Consider the following 20,478-nt stretch of genomic DNA (forward strand, 5'->3'; position numbering starts at 1 on the left):
TTCAGAAAGTTCTAAAAACTGAAAAAAAATTTTTTTTAACTCATTTGGCTACAAAATTTGACCTGAATTGCCATGAGACTAATTATAGACTTTAAAAAAAACCATACACACACACAGACTTAAAGTGAACATTTATATTTCTTTGCAGAAATATTAATGTGTTTGATTATAAAGTGTAATCCCAGGCCTTGCTGGGGGCTTATGTAATATACATGTGTGATGTACATGTGTATATACACATATGTGCACACATATGTATACTGTCTGCCTTCTGAAATCTGAAAAGTCCGAAGCCCATCTGGCCCCAAGGTTTTGAATCGGAACTGTGGACCTGTGCTCCACCTGCCACTTGCTGAGTGCTCATTATGTGCCAGATATTGTTCACATGTTTTATTCAAACTCATGCCTTCTAGCAACCCCACGAGAGGGTTGTTATCCCCATTTATGGGTGCGTGAATACAGAGAGGTTAAGAAGCTGCCCCAGACCCCGCTGCTGGTTAAGGAGCTGGGATTTGAACCCAGGCAGGCTGGCTCCAGGGTGAGTCCTCTTCCCCCATCCTGCTCCTGGATGGAGAGATGCATCTGGCGGCTTCCACCTCTACACATTGCCCATGCCCACCCTTGCAACAAGGCTCTGTGCTTTCAGCAAGCTGCTCAGATGGCCCCTTCTCAGCTTGTCTTCTGGGGGGACGTATTGTGGGTGGCGTGAAGTCACTCAGAAGCAAGGGTGAGTGCTATACTCAGACGTAGCTCTCCTTGCCTGGCTCAGGTGAACTAGAACGCCATCTGGTTTGACTCAATGGCAGACCTGGCGTCCCCCCTGGGAGGCTGTGCTGGGTCGGGTCCTTCGAGTCTCAGACCAAGGCCTGAGAATAAGCATGCAGAGCAGAGTACTCGTCTCGTTCCATCCCAGGATTTCAGTTTGAGTTTCAGAAGGGATTCCCTAGAGAGAAGTGTGTGGGGAAAGATGAGGCTTGGAGTCTGAGGCCTTCAGTGCAAGCCTCGGCTGTGTGATTTGGGGCAGCCTCTTAACCATCATACCCTAGGTTCTTCAACGGTAAAATGGGAAGAGTACTGATAACACTGACCACCCAGAGTGACTGAAAGACTCGAGTGGAAGCTCAGTCTACCATTTGCCCAAGGTGTGCTGTTGATAGGTTACTGCATCTGCAGAATGAGGCAGATAGCAGTGTCTATCTCATGGATGCTGTGAGGATCGCGTGAGACAAATATGTGTAACGTATTCAGCCTGGTGCCTGGCTCAATAATGGAGATGTATTATTGCTAAAGTGCTTTGTAAGTTCAAAGATGTTGTGTGAATGCTAGTTTAGTGTGTGTGTGTGTATCCACACATGGGTATACATGTAGATGTTTAGGGGTGAATGTGTACTTATATTTGTATTGTATTTGCAGATGTATATTTGCAAATGGGTCTATATGTTTGCATATGTGAGTTTGTGTATGCCTCTGTGTGTGTGTATGTCTGTATCTGTGTGTATGTATTAGTGGGGCTGACTCTTCTGCTATTTACTAACCATGAGACTTTGGGTACATTGCTTAACCTCTTTGAGCCTCAGGTCTCATCATCTATAAAACAGAGATAATTACGTTACATAGGACTATCATGAAACTAACTGAATTAATATTTGTACTGGGCACTTAAATGGGAGCTCCATAAAAATATTATTTAATTATTAAAGGACTTAGTAAACTGTAAATAGTTGCATAAATATTATTTCTAACCTACTTCTTAAGACTGCTATGAAGAGGAAGTGAGTTAGTATTTTGAAAACACCTTGAAAACTCATAAGTCACTATTCATATTAGAAGGTTGACGATGGTTTGAGCGAATGAGGTCATGTAAAAAGTGCTGCGAAATAATGGTAATGGGAAATGCTGTTCCACGAGAGTGATGCTCATGAGGATTGAGGGCAGGTAGGAGGTTGACTGTTTTTCCTCGCCTTCCTCGGTTCAGCTGCTGGCCCCAGGCACCCTGTGCCGGGAGCAGGCGCGGCAGTGTGACCTCCCGGAGTTCTGCACGGGCAAGTCTCCCCATTGCCCCACCAACTTCTACCAGATGGACGGCACCCCCTGCGAGGGTGGCCAGGCCTACTGCTACAACGGCATGTGCCTCACCTACCAAGAGCAGTGCCAGCAGCTGTGGGGTCCTGGTAAGTGCTCTGCTGCCCCCCCGCCCCCCGCCCCCCTATGGCCGAGCCAGCCTCCCCTTTCAGGCACTCGGGGTAGCTTAGAATCTTGGCTTCAAAACAGCATCTCCAGGTACTACCCTTGACTCAGGGTAGACTTTCAGAGAGAGGCAGTGGACAGTGTTCTTCCCAGTCCCTTGATGCTTTAAGTTCTCAGAGTGGGTAGGTGGACAAGAGTAATGCAAAAGAAAAATGGGCAGAGGATGGAGCCAGAAAAGGAAATGCAAGTGGCCCTTAAGCTATGAAAGGATGTTTACCCTCACTCGTATTAAGTGAAAGCAAATTATAACTACTATGAGATGGGATTTTTCATATATTGGATTGGCAAAGACTGAAGAGTTAATATAATAATGATACTATAATTGCAATAACAAGAACAATAATATAGTGTTTTTGGAAAGTGTGGGGAAGAAATAGATACAACCCCTATAGTAAGTAATTTGGAGATATCAAAATTTTAAATGCCGTTAAATTGGACCCATCCATTCCACTACTTAGGAATGTATCTTACCTGTATTTGCACAATAATGTAAAGATAGATTTGCAAGGATATTCACTGCAGCATTGTTAGTTATAGCAATAACAACCCTATATGTCCTTCAGTAGGGGCTGCTTAAATTAATTCTAGCATATCTGTACGGTGGAACGTAATGCAGCTGAATGAAAGAAGGAGGCAACTCTGTGTGTACTGAATAAAATCATTCCTACAATAAATTAGGTGAAAAAATACAAGATGCAGAACAGTGAATAGGATATGCTGCCATTCTTTATTAGATTCTCTCTGGAAGATACATTGTTAATTATGATTGCTTCTCTAGGGGGTAGGGAAGTAGGAACTGGAACGGCTAGTTGGAAAAATTTCCAAGACAGACTTTATTTCTTTAAAATTTTGTACACGTATTGCCTATTTTTAAAATTCCTGAAGTAGGACAGGGCTCCTTCATTAGAGAGAAGGCTCAGCACACAGACCTCCCACAGATATGAAACCTCAATAAGATATACGGGACTGATATAAAACCTTCTATGAGTAGGTCTTGAGAAGATGGGAGTGGAATAACCTCATGGGGGTGCAGGAAGAAAAGGCTGAATGTTCCCTCCCCCGAAACTTTCTTCCCCGAAACTTTCTTCCCCTCGTCATTTTACCAAGGGCTAGCTTTGTCCTTTGGGGGCTTCTGACTTCTACTAAAGTTGGCTAGTGTACTGATAAATGTTTCTTACCCACCCAGGAGCCCGGCCTGCTCCTGATCTCTGCTTCGAGAAGGTGAATGTGGCAGGGGACACCTTTGGAAACTGTGGGAAGGACATGAATGGGGAACACAAGAAGTGCAACATGAGGTGATGACCATAGGGAAGACCCCGTGAGATGAGGGGTGAGCTCTGTCCTCACTTCTCCCTAGCCCCACAGCTTGGCTGGCCCCAGAGCTGGGCCTTTCAATAATTTGGTTGTAGTCAGTGATCTATTCCAGGCCCGTTGTTGGACAATGCATCATTCAGCCCCAAAGAAGTCAGAGGGAGGGTGTGGATGGGAATGCTTCCCGGAAACCTGGTCAGACTTCCTTTTGGGACCTTCTTACAGTAGGGCAGGGAATCAGCCCCCTTGGGTCATTTCTGCAGGGTGCTAATTATACCTTCATCTGAATAGCCCATCATTGATTCACTCATCCACTCATTCGTTCATTCATTTCAGCCAACCATTCATCCATCCATCCATCCATCCACCTACCCACCCATCCACTTAGCTAATCTATTGAGTATTTACGACATGCCAGAAACCATGCTGAGTACATGGAACTTTTAATTAACAATACGGTGTAGTGTGATAATAGAGATGTGGAGAGAGCCACCCAACTCAATCTTAGTGAGCTGAGGTGGTTTCCCAAAGGAAGTCATGCCTAAGCTGAGATCTGGAGAAATTATCTAGTTGAACAGGGTGGGGAAAGGTGCTAGTACATGGGAGAGTGTCCAAGGCAGAAAGATCAGTAGAGAAAAGCTGGTGGTCAGAAGAACTGATAACAATTTGATATAATGTATAGTGCTGGGGAACAATGCAGAGGGAGCTGCTGAAAAATGAGCCTGGATAGTTAAGCAGGGACCAGATCATGAAAAGTCTTGAATGCATGGCTAGGGGAGTTTGGAATGTGGCTTGAGAGCAGTTTGGAAATTAGATTCCAAAAGGGCAAGACTGGACACAGGGAGATCGGTTTCCCGGTGTCCAGGTGAGAGAGGATGGTGGGGTGAATTAGGGTAGATATATAGGAGGGAAGATTGACAGAGCTTGAAAATTCCTTGAACCCAAGAGTGAGGGAGAATGGGGAGTTGGGGGTGATACCAGGCTTCTGGCTGGAGCACCTTGGTGCATGATGGTGCAAGGATCATTAGGGGACACGTTGCTCAGTTCGGGTCATTGTCCTTACAAGTGAAGAGGACTTCCCAAGGCCAACTCTCTGGCCTAGATCTGCTTAGGGACAACAATCCTATTTCCTTCCCATGATCTAAGTCCACATGAGGTCTCTCCTGGTGGGTCCCTAGAGGAAATTCGTTGCCCCCTCACCCCTTCCCCATCCAAGCCTGCTGTCCTGGTCAAGAGAAACTGAAGCTCTTCCCCCCAGCTCTTCCTCTGCCTCTGATTCCACCTCCTTCTCTCCCTCTCCTGGGCCCAGAGATGCCAAATGTGGGAAGATCCAGTGTCAGAGTAACGAGGCCAGACCCTTGGAGTCCAACGCAGTGCCCATTGAAACCACCATCACCATGAACGGGAGGCAGATCCGATGCCGGGGCACCCACGTCTACCGAGGTCCTGAGGAGGAGGGTGACATGCTGGACCCAGGCCTGGTGATGACTGGGACCAAGTGTGGCTACAACCATGTGAGTCTCTTCCTCCAGCCTCCCTCAGGGGCTGGGCTGTAGAGGGCAGTGATTGGGAATTGTGAGCTCAGGAGGGAGGAGGCCTGGGCTCGAATCGTACCTTCCCCAACCTCTCTGTGCCTCAGTGGCTTCCTTTATAAAGTGTGTTGGTAATAGCAAGCAGCCACCCCATAGAATTGTTATAAGGATTAAATGAGATAATCCCTGTAAACCATTTAGACTGGCTAGCTATTATCACAATCATCCTCATCATTAATTATCATATGAATTAAGAAATGGACTCCTCTAGGAATCAGGAAAGCCCAGGGGAAAATAGTGGTACCTATCTCAGAGTGAACTATGAAAATGAAATTATAAAAAATATATGAAGCACTTGGTATGGTACTTGGCACAGAGTAGACTGCTGTCATCATCATCATTATTTTTAAGTATAATATTAAAATTAGTGCATGTCAATATACAATTAAATAATTAACATATAACCAACAGTAGTAATGTAGAATGTAATAACACATATATATTATATTATTAAGTATAATGTTTTAACAATATAATATTTGTTGTTTTCTCCCTAGTCACAAAAATAATAGCAGAATTTAGTTAACTACTGTCCTGCCCTTGGCTTTTTAGGTTGTCACTGTAATAAATAACCTGAAGGGAGCTGCCTTTTTGAGTCCCATATGTTCTAAGTGCAAAACCCCAGTCTCCTGATTGCCAACAGTGTTCCTTCCATTGTACTGACGGTTCGGTTTCTTCCCCACTGCAGATTTGCTTCGAGGGGCAGTGCAGGAACACCTCCTTCTTTGAAACGGAAGGCTGCAGCAAGAAGTGCAATGGACAAGGGGTACGTGTGCCCAGGGTCCTGGGGCCCCACCTTGCTGGTGTCGATGGGAGCAGGCCCTATGGGAGGCCAGAGCTCTCCAGGGTGCTGATGCCTCCGCCCTTCCCTCGTTCCAGGTCTGCAACAACAACCAGAACTGCCACTGCTTCCGGGGCTGGGCCCCGCCCTTCTGCAACACGCCCGGCCTGGGGGGCAGCATCGACAGCGGGCCCATGCCCCCTGAGAGTGAGTTCTTGGCCTGCTCTGGGCCTCTGCCCACATTTGTGAGGAGAGTTGGGTGCTGTGGGGGCAAGTGGCATGTTGGAGAGAGATGAGTCAGCTCCGTGATCCTGATTTTGTAGATAAGAGAATAAGAAAAAGAGGGGCTGAGTGGGAGGAGTGGCTGAGGCTAGCAGCCTGGCGTGGGGGCTCAGATCAGTAGCTATTTCTCTGTCCTTTCTGCTGAGGAGGGTGAACCTGCTTAGAAAGAGAAAGATTAAGAGAGTCTGTAGGTTATTGAATAATTGCATCCTTTTTTGGGGGGTAGGTTGGCGATTAGTCCTTCTCGGCCACTTAAACATAATCATGAACCTGGGGCAAATTATAGTGGTTCAGATTCCCTTGAATAAACAAAGCTTAAAATGGGGAACCAGACACTAAGAAAATTTTAGTTTTTTAGTGGAAATCTCATGAATTCTAACGCTTTGCTTTCTAAGCTTTTAAAAAAAATAGTAGCAAAGTATTTTTTTTAACAAAATCCTTCAAGGAAGAAACCCCAATATATAAAAGTGTGTCACTGGTATATATATATTTTGTATGTTAGACTGATAATTCGTGAGAACATTGGGGCAGCTTTGATGAAACCAAATGTGAAATTGTAGATTGTGTGTGACAGTTCCAGTCTTAGGTCAGTCTAAGACCCTCAGTGTTTTGTGTTGGTTTCTTTGTGTCTAGGAAAACTATGATTTAGGCTGAAAAGTAGTGATAAATAATAATAGAGCTGGAACTCTTTGCCCTGAAAGGGACTCTCTTCAATTAAACAGAAGTGGCTGGAGAAATTTTATTATGTGGTGTGCACAAAGCAAATTGACCTAGCTATTTAAGCTAATATTAGTGGTTTCTCAGTGGTACATAATATGTGTTTTTTATTATAATTTTAAGTTAAAATAAGTAATACAAATTAAGTGCAAATCAAATATCTGAAGAAGAATTAGGAGTATGTGGTTTGAAATCCACAGCCCAGACCGCTTCTAAATCTCTCACTTCGGTTCTGTTTCTGGAAGGTGTTGGTGCTGTGGTAGCTGGAGTGTTCACAGCTATCTTTGTGCTGGTGGCCCTTATGCTGATGTACTACTGCTGTAGACAGAACAACAAACTGGGCCACCTCAAGCCCTTGGCCCTCCCTTCCAAGTTGAGGCAACAGTTCAGGTATGATGGGGTACCATGAAGGACTTGGGGTCCTCTATGGATCATAAAGCTTTCTGTAAGCAATACCTGGTAAAAAAAGTTGTGTTGGTGGATCTAATTCAAGGAAGGCAAATGCAAGGTACACACTCCCCTCCCCCATCTGCTATGCTCCATGACCATGGCAGACCTTGCTGGATGGTTTTATTATAAGTTCGCCCTACTGAGCCTGGTCATCTCTTCAGAGTCCTTCTCAGCAGAATGTTCCCAACCAATTCAAGTTGGAGTATGAAATGAAATCGATTTGCCATCCTTTATCGAATTTATTTGCTCCCCATCCAGGATACTGAGGCAACAGAGAATGACTGAGTAGCCCAAGTCAATCACAGGTGTCGCTGGACGTCAGCTCAAGACAAAGACTAACTTTTTTTTAAGCAGTTCATTGCTTTGGATGTTGATGATGTGTAGGCCCTGAGTCCTCTATTAAATTACACTTGTTGTGGAGGGGATTTTAAATCCCAGGTCTTTCTGGATCTATGCCTGAGGGGAATTGGTTGATGGCTGGTGACATCCTTATGTCTCCGTGGGGGAGAAAGTTCTTAAAGGGGCAAAGAGAAGGTGCTGAGGAAAACTCTGCTGCGTAAAGGCCAACTCCCTTTCCTTGAGAGCTCTCCATTGGCCATGTGCTGTCTCCATACCTAGGGAGCTGGGGTTTAGGAGGACCCATCCCACTTCCTCCGGAGCAGACCTGGGGAAGATTTAGCTGCTTCTTGGCTGTGCTTGGGTCAGAGGGAACTCAAGACACTGACCCTCGATGAAAATGCCCCCTTCCTCCTCTTCCCCCATTCCTTGTTCCCAGTTGTCCCTTCAGGGTGTCTCACAACAGTGGAACTGGCCATGCCAACCCAACATTCAAGTTACAGACCCCTCAGGGCAAGCGAAAGGTAAGGATTTGCACTGTTGAACTTTACTATTTTTCTTTTATCCCTCAGGACCCTTCTGGATTTTTCTAAGAGCCCCTGTGGCCTGTGGGATTGGTAATAAAAGCCACTTTCTTAGCTTGAGAGACATTCTGTTGGTTCTGACATCCCCTAATAACTTTAAAGGTTGCATTGACCTCTGGGGTCCTGGGGATCTAAGAGGCCAGCTTGTCCTCCTCTTGGCCTCTGGTCATCTCAGTGAGACACACAAGGGCCCCCCTGAGGTTTTAAGTGCATCGAGGGTTCCTGTGTCTCAGTCATTCCTTGTCTTATGTATCCAGGTGACCAACACCCCTGAAACCCCACGGAAGCCCTCACAGCCTCCTCCCCGGCCCCCTCCGGACTATCTGCATGGCGGGACCCTACCTGCACCATTGTCAGCGCACCTCAGCAGGGCTGCCAGGAACTCCCTCGGGGCTGGGTCCCAAGTCGAGAGGAGCGAGTCATCCAGGAGGCCTCCTCCAAGCCGGCCAGTGCCCCCTGCACCAAACTGCATTCTCTCCCAGGTAAGTGGACTCTTGGAAACCCTAGGCTGGGGGTGTTGCTTTTAAGGCCACTGCAGCGGAGAATGACAGATGACTTACTGAGTCATGAGCTGACCGCCTTTCCTGCATTCTGGCAAATGTGGGGGTCGCACAGAAGGTAAGGGTGATGAGCATGGGGAGATACACGCCCTGGGCAGCCCCTAAACCACAGAGGATTTCCTCCCTGGTTGGCCTGTTATGCATCCTTAGGTCTCCTCTTAGATGCCACCCCCCCTGAGGAGCCTTCTCTGACACCTAAGCCTGAGTTTGGTGCCCCTGTGCTTCTCTCATCATAGTACTTATCCCACCGAATTGTACCTCTTGGTGTCTTCCACTAGGCGGGAAGTCTGACTGAGGAGGGTACTGTGATGCCATGCTCATTCGAGGAGCAGGGGCCTCTGGGAGGTGTGAATGGGGTCTGGCTGTACACCCTCGCGGTGACTGGTGTTCGTTGGAAGCAGAACCGCGCTGCTCAGCAGCCTGTTCACCTGGCATGTCTGTGCTCTGACGGCTCCAACTGTACCTTGTGGCAGAAATTCCCACACCGCAGACACAGATGTTTCCAGGGTGGCAGCGGGGTCCAGGGCAGTGATCAGGTGTGGTGCCTTCCGGAGCTGGCTTGCATGTTTTGGGTGTGACCCCTCAAGTGGGAGAGGGGACTTGCTCATTTTCCTGCTGTGACTGCTTTTCTTGGGTATGGTCCAGAGGGCTCCACTGGGGCCCAGGCTGACCCTAAAGACTATAGAGTTGGCACCAGCTCTGGAAGGTCCCTCGGACATGGAGCAGTGTCACAGTTCAGCAGAGTTGAGAGCATCAGGTTTGGTTCTCTGATGATGTGAAACCTCCACTCTCCCATTTTTCTCATCTGGGGCAAGAGTGGGATAGAAAAATCCATGCAGAAAGGGAGGGCAAAGACTAACAGGGAGAGTGGAGACGGCGGGAGAAAGGGAAAAGAGCAAGAGGAGTAGAGAGAAGAGAAGAGGAGATGGAGAGTGTGTTAGTCTGCTCAGGGGGCCGTAACAAAGTACAGATCTTGACTTATGATGGGGTTATGTCCTGATAAACCCATCATAAATTGAAAATATTGTAAATCGAAAATTCGCGTAATACACCTAACCTACTGAACGTCATAGCTTAGCCCAGCCGACCTTAAATGTGCTCAGAATACTTACATTAGCCTACAGTTGAGCAAAATCGTCTAACACAAAGCCTATTTTATAATAAAGTGTTGAATATCTCATGTAGTTTGTTGAATCCTGTACTGAAAGTGAAAACCAGAATGGTTGTCTGGGGACAGAATGGGACCAGTGTATCGGTTGTTCACCCTCGGGATTGCGCGGCTACCTGGGAGCTGCGGCTCGCTGCCTCGCCCCGGCATCACGAGGGAGTATCCTATCACATATCTGTAGCCTGAGAAAAGATCAAAATTCAAAATTTGAAGTATAGGTTCTAATGAATGCATATTGCTTTCCCCCATTGTAAAGGCGAAAAATCCTAAGTCGAACCATCATAAGTCAGGGATCATCTGTACCAGACTGTGAGGCTTAAACAACAGAAACGTACTTTCCCATGGTTCTGGAGGCTAGAAATCCAAGAGCAAGATGTCAGTAGGTTTGGTTTCTTCTGCGGCCTCCGTCCTTGGCTTGCATACGACCATCTTCTCCCATGTCCTCATATGGTCCTTCTTTGGTGCATGTGTGCCACAGTGTCTCTCTGTGTGTCCGCATTTCCTCTTCTTAGAAGGTCACCAATGAGATTGGATTAGGGCCACTCTAATGGCCTCATTTTAACTTAATCAGCTCTTTAAGGGCCCTGTCTCCAAATGCAGTCGCGTTCTGAGCTACTGGGGGTCAGGGCTGCAACATATGAATTGCGGTGGAGGGATATAGTTCAGCCCGTACTGGAGGGAAAGGAGAGGAAGGGAGTAAGAGAGGAGAAAGCCACCATGTAGAGGCAAGGGTGTAAGGGGAGAGCAGAGGTGCAGGGGGAGGGAGGGCGGGAGGAGCAGCCTTTTTAGACCTTTATTCCTGAAAAACCCACTCTGGAGACTTGTTCACCAAAGATGGTGTCAGTGTCACCCCAAGGAGCCAAGCAGTAGCCAGGGGGGCACCGGGGGTAGTGGAATCCAGCTGTGGGGAGAAATTCTGATGCTCCATGTCCTGCCCTGACTCCTGCTCTCCCTGGTGGCTGCTGGCTGGAACCAGAGCACAGAAGGCTTCCAACCAGTGGCAGGCATCCCAAAACACAGATCCCAAGCACAGTTTCTCCTGGGCCCCGGGGCCCGGACAGGGGTTTCTCTGAGGACAGGCTGCAGGGATTAGATCTGGGCAGCTGCCTTCTTCCTCAGAACCATTCCAAGAAGCAAGTTATTGCTACCCTCATTTTCTCGCCGGGGTAGCTGAGTCTCACAGGGTTGGAGGGACTAACCCATGATTGCAGTTTGTAAGTGAGGAGTCAGGACTTGAACCCAGGTCTGACTCCAAACCCTTCACCGCCTGCCTGCCGGGTCCTGGCTCAGACCCTGGGATCTCGAGCTGAGTGAGATGCCATCTTGCCGTGGGCTCCTGCACCCTCTCTGGAGCTCAGCTCCCCCACCTCCTGGTTGAGTGACATGCACCACCCTGCAGAGGTGGTGGGTGAAGCTTTGTAACCTCTTCTGTTCTCTATAAATGTGTATGAGCATCTTCTCTGTACCAGGCAGCACTAAGCAAAACAGATGCCATCGCCGCCTCGCGGAGCTCACTTTCTGCTGGGGAAGAGACTCAGATACATGTGGTTACCATAGTGATCAGTGCTATGAAGGAGAGCTTCAGAAAGAAAATTACAGGGGGACTTTACCTAGTCTGGGAAATTCAGGAAGGCATCCCTGAGGAGGTAATGTTTGTGCTGAGACATGAGGGATGAGCAAGAGTTAGCAGGAAAGAGCTTTCTTGGTCCAGGGACCTGCTGGTGTGGAGGTTTAGTGATGGGAGAGAGGCCCACACGTGGAAGGAACTTCAAGGCTCAGGTGCCTGGGGGCCGAGGAGCTTTGAGCTAAGGCTGGAGAGCCCAGGGGCCAGGCTGTGCCACAGGCCTTGGTCAGGGCTTCGGTCTCATTCCATGGGAAGGGGATAGTGGTGGGGCATGGGTGATGTGATCAGATTTACCATTTACAAGGATCGTGCTTTGGGCTGCCTGTTAGGCAGCAGGGAGGCACAGTGCCTGGGAGGGGCCCATAGATGTGTCTAGGGCTGTGAGCTTTCTGTGTTTTGACCTGGGTGGCGATTACATAGATATATTTACTCTGGGGTAATTTATCCACTTGTATGTTTATGATTCGTGTTTTTATATGTACATTACACTTCAATTAAAAAATAGTTTTGAAAAAGGAACAGCTCACTCTAGCAGCAGTGCGAATTACTGATCAGAGGGGCATGAGACTGGGTGCTCGGACATACTGGTTAGAAGGTTTAAACGGTGTCCAGAGGAGAGCTGATGGTAGCTTGGAGCCGGAGGGGGCAGGGGTGATGGGGCGAAGCTGGTGAGAGATGTGTAGAAGAGAAAATAGACGAGACTTGGGGAACAGTTGCTGATGGGGATTGGCAGGAGAAGACCCTGCCCCCATCCCCACCACAGTGACTGGCTTGTGCAGCCTGTGTGATGAAGGTGCGGTCCCCTGAGGAAGGGAGCAATGGGCTGGGGGGGGGGGGGGGTTCAGAGACTGTTCCTCCCTCTGGAAAACAGTGCTGGGTGAGGCCCCTGGTCCAGCAGAGCTGGGTCATAGCAGGTGTGGCCTGCGGCAGGGTGCTGCTCCCGGAGGCCCAGTGTTGCCATGTTGATAAGGCTCCTGTCTGGATACACCTCCCCCACCCAGTAGCTCACTTTGCACAGCAAGCAGCTGAGGGAGCACAGCATTTCCCAACTGTAGCCTGACATCTGCACCCAGCTGTTTCTTCCCTCAGAAGGTCTCTGTCCTGGCCTCCAGAGACCACCGCCATTTGGCCATTTGGCTGTTGTCTGGGCTGGAAGGGTGGGGGATCCCATTGTCCTCTGGGGAAGGGATGGAGCTGGAGAATATGTCTTTTGGTGACAAGAATCTGCTGCTCTTCTCTTCTCTGAGCTTTAGTTTCTGCTTTCAGCTTACTGATGGCCGAGAAGCTTCTTGCAGAAAATCCCAGTTCTTTGATTTGCTCCCGCCCTCTCCACATGCTTGCCTTTTGGTCATTTTTGTGCTTGTTAGTGACCCACTCAAGAAGGGGAACAATCAAGGACAGCAGGCGGAGCTCCCACCTATCGAACTGGCTTCTCTTACACCCCACCAGCTTGGGGATCTGCGAGTCGTGGCACAGTCCACTCTTCCCCCCTTCAATATGTTTTTTGATCACAGAAGAAATACGTATTTTAAAAATTTTGACTAGCACAGAAACTTATTTATTCAACTAATATGTGTTGAGTGTTTGCCTATATACCAGGCACTGTTCTAGAAGCTTGAGCTGTATCAGTGAGCCAAAGAGACAAGGACCCCAGCCCCTGCTTCTGGTCTAGTGTGGGATGGAGAGGCAGAAAATACGAAATAAGTAAATTGTATAGTATGTGGAAGAGGATGAGTGATTTATTAAAAAAAAAAAAGTAGATTAGGATACAGGGGTCTGGGAATGCTGAGTGCCAGGGTTGGGGTGTTGTAATTTTAAATAAGGTGGTCAGGGAAGGTCGTATTGAGAAGGTGACAGGACATGAAGGGGATATAAAAATCTAAAGGGAAGAATCCCCATTAATTGTGCCACCCATAGACAAGCAGTGTGAAAAAACGCATTTTCTTCTTTTCTAAATTTTATTTGTGCACGTAATACACATTTATGCTCTCCTTAAAAAACTTGAATGTTCACCTGGGCAGCGCCCCCATGCCCAATCCCTAGCCTCTGTTAGCACTTTGGTCTGTGTCCTTCCCGGCGTCCTTCTGTAGTTTACGTTTACGTGGGGTGGGGGTGCATGGTGACTTATTTTACCTAAACCTCAACCATTTGAGCTTCAGCTTACAGTGAGGCTGGCTCCTCTTTCCACATCAGCACATATCAGCCTACTTCATTCTTTTTAAATGCTGCATCATACATCACTGTATAATTTTAGTAATTTGTCTATTGATGCAAATGTTGGTTATTTATCATTTCTTTTGCTGTCACAAATAGTGCTGCAAGGGACATCCTTGCAGTTTCATTTTCATGCCCTTGTGCAAATAGTTCTTTAGCATGGGTAATAGGAAGTGGAATTATTAGATAGAGAATGATCGTTTCTAATTTTAATAGATACTGCCAACTTGCTCTCCAAAACGGCTTTTTCTTGAGCATGTGCACACACACACAATTTCTTTTTAAATGGGACCCTGTAGTAAATCCCTTTTCTCATCTCATTTTGACCCATAATATATTGGGAACATTTTCTTGTGAACAGGCCCCTCTGGCCTTTGAGTCAGGCTTGTGGCTTTCTCCGCAGGATTTCTCCAGGCCTCGGCCACCCCAGAAGGCGCTCCCAGCTAACCCAGTGCCAGGCCGCAAGAGTCTGCCCCGGCCGGGTGGCACCTCCATACTGCGGCCCACTGCCGCTGACCCTCAGCAGTCCCGGCCTCTGGTAGCACCTGCTCCAAAGGTGAGTCTGCGGAAGCCCTCGGGGTAAAAGCTGGGGCCGGAGAGCTCCATGGGGCAAGAATGTGGTTGAGCAAACAAACCAATTCATGCTTCTTGTTGTAGGTAGGGCTGAGCTTCCAGAACAAAAGCCAAGGACAAGCAAACATTTAGCGTTCCTTGGTTCCTGCCTGACTGTCTTAAATTGGCAATAGGGTTTTTGGTTTTGTGTGAAAAGTGACACTTAGGAGCCTGAGCTACAGTGGCTTCAAACTTGGATCTTCAACTGTGCAGCTGAGTGGCCCTGAGCAAGTCACTTTCTTGAGTCTCAGTTTCCTTATCTATAAGGAGGCAATAAGAAGCAGCCATAACCAGCTCCATCAGGTTGCTGTGAAGTCAAAGCAGTCGATTATATATGAACTGCTGGCCTATGCTAGGCTGCACACAAATGGCCCCTCTTATTACCTCTTCTGTGGGGCTGACATATTCTCAGGCTGCCAGTCCTGGGAATTGGGGCAGAGGGGAGGGGGTGAGGAAGTGTGGCTAACTGCCCTATGTTCCCACAAGGCCCTAGGAAATCTGTGGACTAAGCTGCAGCTTTGGGGCGGGGGGGAAGGGGGAATGGCTCATCAGCTCGGGGTAGGGGCACCACCATGCCTCTCACTGTAGGGTTGATGATCTGGACAAGCAGACACGTCGACAAACTTCTACGGGAAACCATTCTTCTCAGCTGATGGTCTGTCTATCCTTCCGACCTGTCAAAAGCAAGAGGACAGCTCTCCGTTGATGCCACTGATCAGCATTTGGCTGATGTGTCTCTCTCTCCCTTCTCTTTCTTTCCACAGTTTCCTGATTACAGATCACAGAGGTCTGGGATGATGACTAGCTCGAAAATCTAGACCCATCTGAAAGGGCTTCTCCCTTTCCTTGAGGTTGCTGAACACCATGGAAGATCTGTGACCTCGGAATCTGGAAGAAGCACGTCTGGCCGCCTCCGAGCTCCTCCTCCCCTCCTCCCAGAACCACTGCATCTCCAAATCTCCTTCTTGACTCAGTGCCCCCTTGGCCTCCTTGGAGGCCCAGGAGGACTGCTATCCGATGGTATCTGAGTGTTGTTTTGTGCAATAGACAGCCCCAGGTAGGGAAGGGAGAGCACGGAGGAGGATGAATGGCAGCTTCTCCTCCCACCTCCCTTCAACGGGCCCCTCACCTTAGAGGTGCCAATGGAGATGGTCCAGGCTGTCTGAGCTGGCGAGTCCAGCTGGGAAAAGTCTCTTTTAGTCTTTCAGTCCAGGACTTAGCTTAGAGAAGCCATCCATCCACGTCCTACGGTGGAGGGTACGCATGAGAGCTTTCCATTGCTTCTGTCATCCTCGAAGGTCCCAGGCTAGATAGAGGCTGGGCACTTACCCATCCTTTTTAGCTCTGAGATTGAGAGGAGTCAAAGCAGCCACTGCTGTGGCCCTGCCCAGGGTTTGGGTGAGGTGACAGCTCCCGGCTCTTTGGCTACATGTGAACAAATCAAGTCCCTCCCCCCCAACACCCTCCCAAATCCCTGCATCTCCTTATTCACACGGGTCACTCTGACTCACACAGGTACTATTTGTAGGCCGTGTAGACAGCAGGGGGAGCACCAGGCTTGGGCCTCCTCTGAGCCGTAATGCCAAAGGTGCCACTGTCCACTCTCACCATTCTTGGTTGCCTTCTGTTTTCTCTTCTGCACTTTCCAAGTGCCCTGTGCTTTCGATTTCTCCTTCCCTTCTCGGACCCACCTGATGTGCGATGCTCTGAGAGTGGACCCTCAGCAGTCCTGACTTCCTGGGGACCTGGTGCTTGTGACCCACACGTCAGGGTCCTGCCTCAAGGGTTGGCCACTGGATTTCCTGCTGTGGTTCCCAAGAGTGTTGTCTGGAGTAGACTTGGGCTGTGGGGGCCGTAGCTTTATTTTCCATTGTGTTCGTGACCTCAGCAGGGTGAGAGTCTTCTCCCCTCCTCCCCCACCTAAGTCTGAGTAAGGTCCCCAGGGATGGCCAAAGGTGCCATGAAGGAAGCAGATGCCCCAGCCTGTCCCTAGGTCTGGTCAGTGACTTGAGGCAGGATTGTTGCCCTCTGAGCAGAGAGCAGACCTGTCTCTGGAGATCTCTGGAGAAGCAGCAATCCACAGCCCTGATGGGGTGGTCTGAGCTGGGGCCAACCAGGCTTTTTGATTGTCCACGTCCTGGTGTCCTCTTCTCTGGCCACGGCCCTCCTCTGACCCTCACTGAAAGAGAACTTGGAGCAGCCAGGGGATGCCATCCCACGGGCCCCGGCCTCCTGCGGCAGAGAAGGAGGCTGCGTGGTGCTCTGCTAGACAGGATGATTTTCACCGAGTCCCCGGAGACGTTCCCTGGGACTGTCTCCCACCCCCAGAAGGGTGCTGGGCGGCTGGCCCCACTCCTGCATGAGCAGTCGTTTACTCTTGAAACCTCAAAGCAAAGAAGAGGCTTGAGCTTTTCACTCCCCAGCCACCCCCAGGACGCCCTTACAGTGCTCTGCACACAACAGGTGCTCAATAGATGTTCTGGGGTTTGTAGCCAAGTGGAATATTAGGGATGTGCACCTGGGTACACATGTGGGGTGGATTTAGAACGCTCTCAGGAAACGAGGTTCTTTTCCCTCAGGTAGTGGTGATATTTGCGTCCCTGGGTCTCCCTGACATGGCCCCCGTTGCTCCCCGTAGCTGATCTCCACTCTCTTTGCTGCCTGATTAAGTCAGGGGACAGCCTTCCATCTAAGCGTGCTGCTCCAGATGCCTCAGGCCTCAAGGCCGGGTCCCAGAAAAGTAAAGGTGAAAACACCCCCTTAAAAAATCACCCTTAAACCCAGGCCCTGCCTCACAGAGTTCCTATGGCTTATCCAGCTTTTCTCCCTCACATCAGGAGGTAGGAGGCTCTGAAGTGAAAATGCCACAGCCACCGTGGCTGCATGAGTCTTTTGAATCTGATATCCACCCTCCCTGGAACCACATGGGAAAGAGACCTAGGTTGTTGCTGTTTTCTGTCTTTGTTTTTGTTTTCCATCATTTTTAATACCACCTCCACCCCATAAAATTGTACTGTGAACTGGAAGACGATCGAATTTTTAAAATTTGATAGAGAGTTTTGGCAGCCGGTTCTATTTACTGTTTCACTCCTGGTTCTGTTCAGGAGCCAGAAGTCGCCATTTCGGCAGGCCAAGGAGGCTGCCGGGGAGCAAGACCGGCCATTACAAAACCCTGTTTCCCTCCTGTGCCCATGTGCTGCTTTGAGGTGACAAATAAAAACAGAGACAGACTTCAGGAAGGAGGGACTTTCTTGGAAAGGATTACTGCAAGACCAGGAGAGGTACTATTACAAGAGGAGCAGGGGGCCATTGCGACAACGCTCAGGGGAGCTGTTGCAAGGTCTGCGAGCATCTCAAAGCTCAGAAGAAAGAGGCCTCTTTTATGGGAAGGAGTGACCTCAGCTAGAAGGAGCCGCATTCAGAGAAGGGAACGTCTTTGTCCTCAGCCTTTCTGAGGAGGGGCTGTATCCTGGCTCAGGGTCGAGTGGGGAGGAGAGACTTAACCACGGCTTGGTGAGTTAACCCGCCCTTTGTTCAGCTGGAGATGTACGTAAATCTTTTTAAAAGTTAACTTAGCCTCCTGCCAGTTTTACAACCCTGGAAATGTTTTTCTTAAGAGCCTGGGAGCCATCTCTGAAATGTAAACCTCAAGGGACCTCAAGGGAGATGGCGCCCCTGTCTTCTGTCTCAGTGGGAGTTTTAGCTAGGGCACCTCCCCCAGGCTGTGGCTACCTGCTTGCCATAGGTTCTTTTTAGCCTTGTTTACTTCTCCCTGTAAAGGAAAAGCCTCTTCTGCCCCAGCTCAGAGATGCTTGCAGATCTTCTGGTCTCTCGTTACAGATCTTAGGGTATTGCAATAGCTGTTCCCTCATCTCTTGCAATAATCCTTTTGAATAAAGACTCCCCTTACCTATGTCCAAATTTGTTCTTATTTAGCAGAGGGTCTGGAAGACTTGCATATTTTACATCGGGGACCAGTTCTAAAGTCAGGGATTGCGTTAAATGTGTGTATAACAGCTCTACTGGACACTCGAGAAAGCCATGGGACTGCCAACTGGAAAGGTGCCCCATCCCTAGGGAAGCTCGCTAAGGAGAGGTTCTGCAGAATCCAAGCCAAGCGCCCCCAAAGTCGCCCTTCCGCGCATCCTCTCAAACCATCCACTGTGTGTACGTATGTGTCTGGGATCCAGGGCAATGTGAATTTTCTTTTTATTTGGGAGATTGTTCATGGAAAACAGATCCTCTTCTCTCTCGTCCACCTATTAATTGTTTACAATATTTGTACATCTATGCAAAATACTTGAATGGGCCATGGTGCCTTTTTTCCTTGTTTGTATTTAATTAAAATAAATTGTCATTTGAGATGTTGCCTGCTTTGGCAATTCGTTTTGTTTCTTTATTTTAAGATCCCACTGCTCAGACTGCGTAGGATCCATCACATGAGGACTCTTCCGAAGAGTTCCCACAGAGACCATCCGTCCAGCCTGTCAGGCCATAATGCGAGACCTCGAGCTGATAGAAAAGCCCTGGGTTTTCCCATGACCAGTCGAGGGGGCTCTTTCCCTTTGCACCTGGACACAGGCTGGTCTGGTTTAATTAGGTCTCAGGTCACGAAAGACATGAAAGACCGTGGGATTCTTGAGACATTTCTCATCCTACACTATGGCGTTTAGGAGACAGCCGAAACCCTCTGTTGGCCTCCTCATCTTGTTCCTGGGGATCTTGTACTTCAGCGAGGGGAGGGACTTGCCCAAGGTCCGTTGGGCTGGGTGGGCAGGTGCCGAGCGTGTGCTTTCTGCTTCTAGAGCCGTGTGTGACAACACAGCTCACATCCTTTAGTGCTTCCCAGTCTGCAAAAGGATCCCACCCTCAATTTTGAGGTTAAGACAGATGGAATCGTAATAATCATGATAAGAGGTAACATTTCCTGAGCTCCTAACATATGCTAGGCATAGCATGCGGCTTTAGCTCATCCGATCTTCACCAAGCCCTGGGTCTCTGAGAGCTGATGATACTTTTCTAACTTCTCACCATTATGAGATTGCCTAAGGACCTCAAAAGCATCGAAACACAAATGCTTTGACTACTAAAATGCCTGCTCATGAAATGAGCCGCCACCCAAACACCCCTGCCCACTTAACACCACCATCTAAACCAGCCGTTGTACCCACTCTGCCGGCCAGTCTCTGGGTTGATAGTCATGGACTGGTCTGCAGCATAAGACAGAGCCTGGCTGCACAGACCTGGGTTCAAATCCCGGCTCTGCTGCTTCCTAGATGTGTGACAGTGGATAAATTCCAGAACTCTGAGTTGCTCTGCTGTACAGTTGGGAATAACACCCACCTCAAAAGTGTCGTGATCACCAGGGAAGTGCCCCATGTGAAAGCACCCACCCATACCTGGTGCAGGCTATGTGCTCAGAAACTGCTGCCTAAGTCTGTTTTAGAGTTGCTCTGCTTGACATGCTGGGCTTCTACTAGGATCTGTTCTGGGATGGGAACTGGCCCCCAAGAGAGTTTGGGCAAAGAAGGACTATTTGGAATGGTATTGTTCCTTCATTTAATATATGTTTTTATGAGTGCCAGCTATGTGCTAGGCACTGAGGATAAGCAGTAAATAAAGACCAACTCTCATGGGGCATACATCCAGAGGGGAGACAGCACAGATCACAAGAAGAAACAAACAGAGGAATGTCAGACTATGCAATCAGGGACAAGTTTAATCTTTTAGAGAGACACACTGCCCTTGAGACTGTGGGCTCAGAACCACATATCAACTTTAACTCTTCCTGGCTGTGTGACCTTGAGCGATTACTTAACCTCCCTGGGACCTTTTCTCATATATACAACGGAGATAAAAATATATCTACCTTGGGGATTTGTGAGGACTTAAAGACTTCACGTGAAGCTCTTAACACTGTGCTTGGCTCCTAGTCAGGGCTCAGGCATTAACAAGGGAAGAGTGTCTTCAGCTGACTCTATTCCCAAAACAGCCTTTCCC

General features: G+C 48.6%; 1 protein-coding gene across 1 annotated transcript in view; it reads left to right on the forward strand.

Annotated features, from left to right (window-relative positions):
• ADAM19 (ADAM metallopeptidase domain 19) overlaps positions 1-18,840 on the forward strand; it is an 81,572-nt gene extending 62,732 nt beyond the window's left edge. The window contains exons 14-23 of the mRNA XM_046668052.1: positions 1,976-2,171; positions 3,434-3,542; positions 4,868-5,072; positions 5,839-5,916; positions 6,030-6,138; positions 7,176-7,320; positions 8,156-8,240; positions 8,558-8,782; positions 14,270-14,422; positions 15,243-18,840. Coding sequence (XP_046524008.1) covers positions 1,976-2,171; positions 3,434-3,542; positions 4,868-5,072; positions 5,839-5,916; positions 6,030-6,138; positions 7,176-7,320; positions 8,156-8,240; positions 8,558-8,782; positions 14,270-14,422; positions 15,243-15,296 — 1,359 coding nt within the window. The 3' untranslated portion in view covers positions 15,297-18,840. The remainder of the gene's footprint in view (positions 1-1,975; positions 2,172-3,433; positions 3,543-4,867; positions 5,073-5,838; positions 5,917-6,029; positions 6,139-7,175; positions 7,321-8,155; positions 8,241-8,557; positions 8,783-14,269; positions 14,423-15,242) is intronic.
• The last annotated feature ends 1,638 nt before the right edge of the window (positions 18,841-20,478 follow it).

The sequence above is a fragment of the Equus quagga genome, chromosome 7 (assembly GCF_021613505.1).
Source record: "Equus quagga isolate Etosha38 chromosome 7, UCLA_HA_Equagga_1.0, whole genome shotgun sequence".
Taxonomy (NCBI): Eukaryota; Metazoa; Chordata; class Mammalia; order Perissodactyla; family Equidae; genus Equus; species Equus quagga.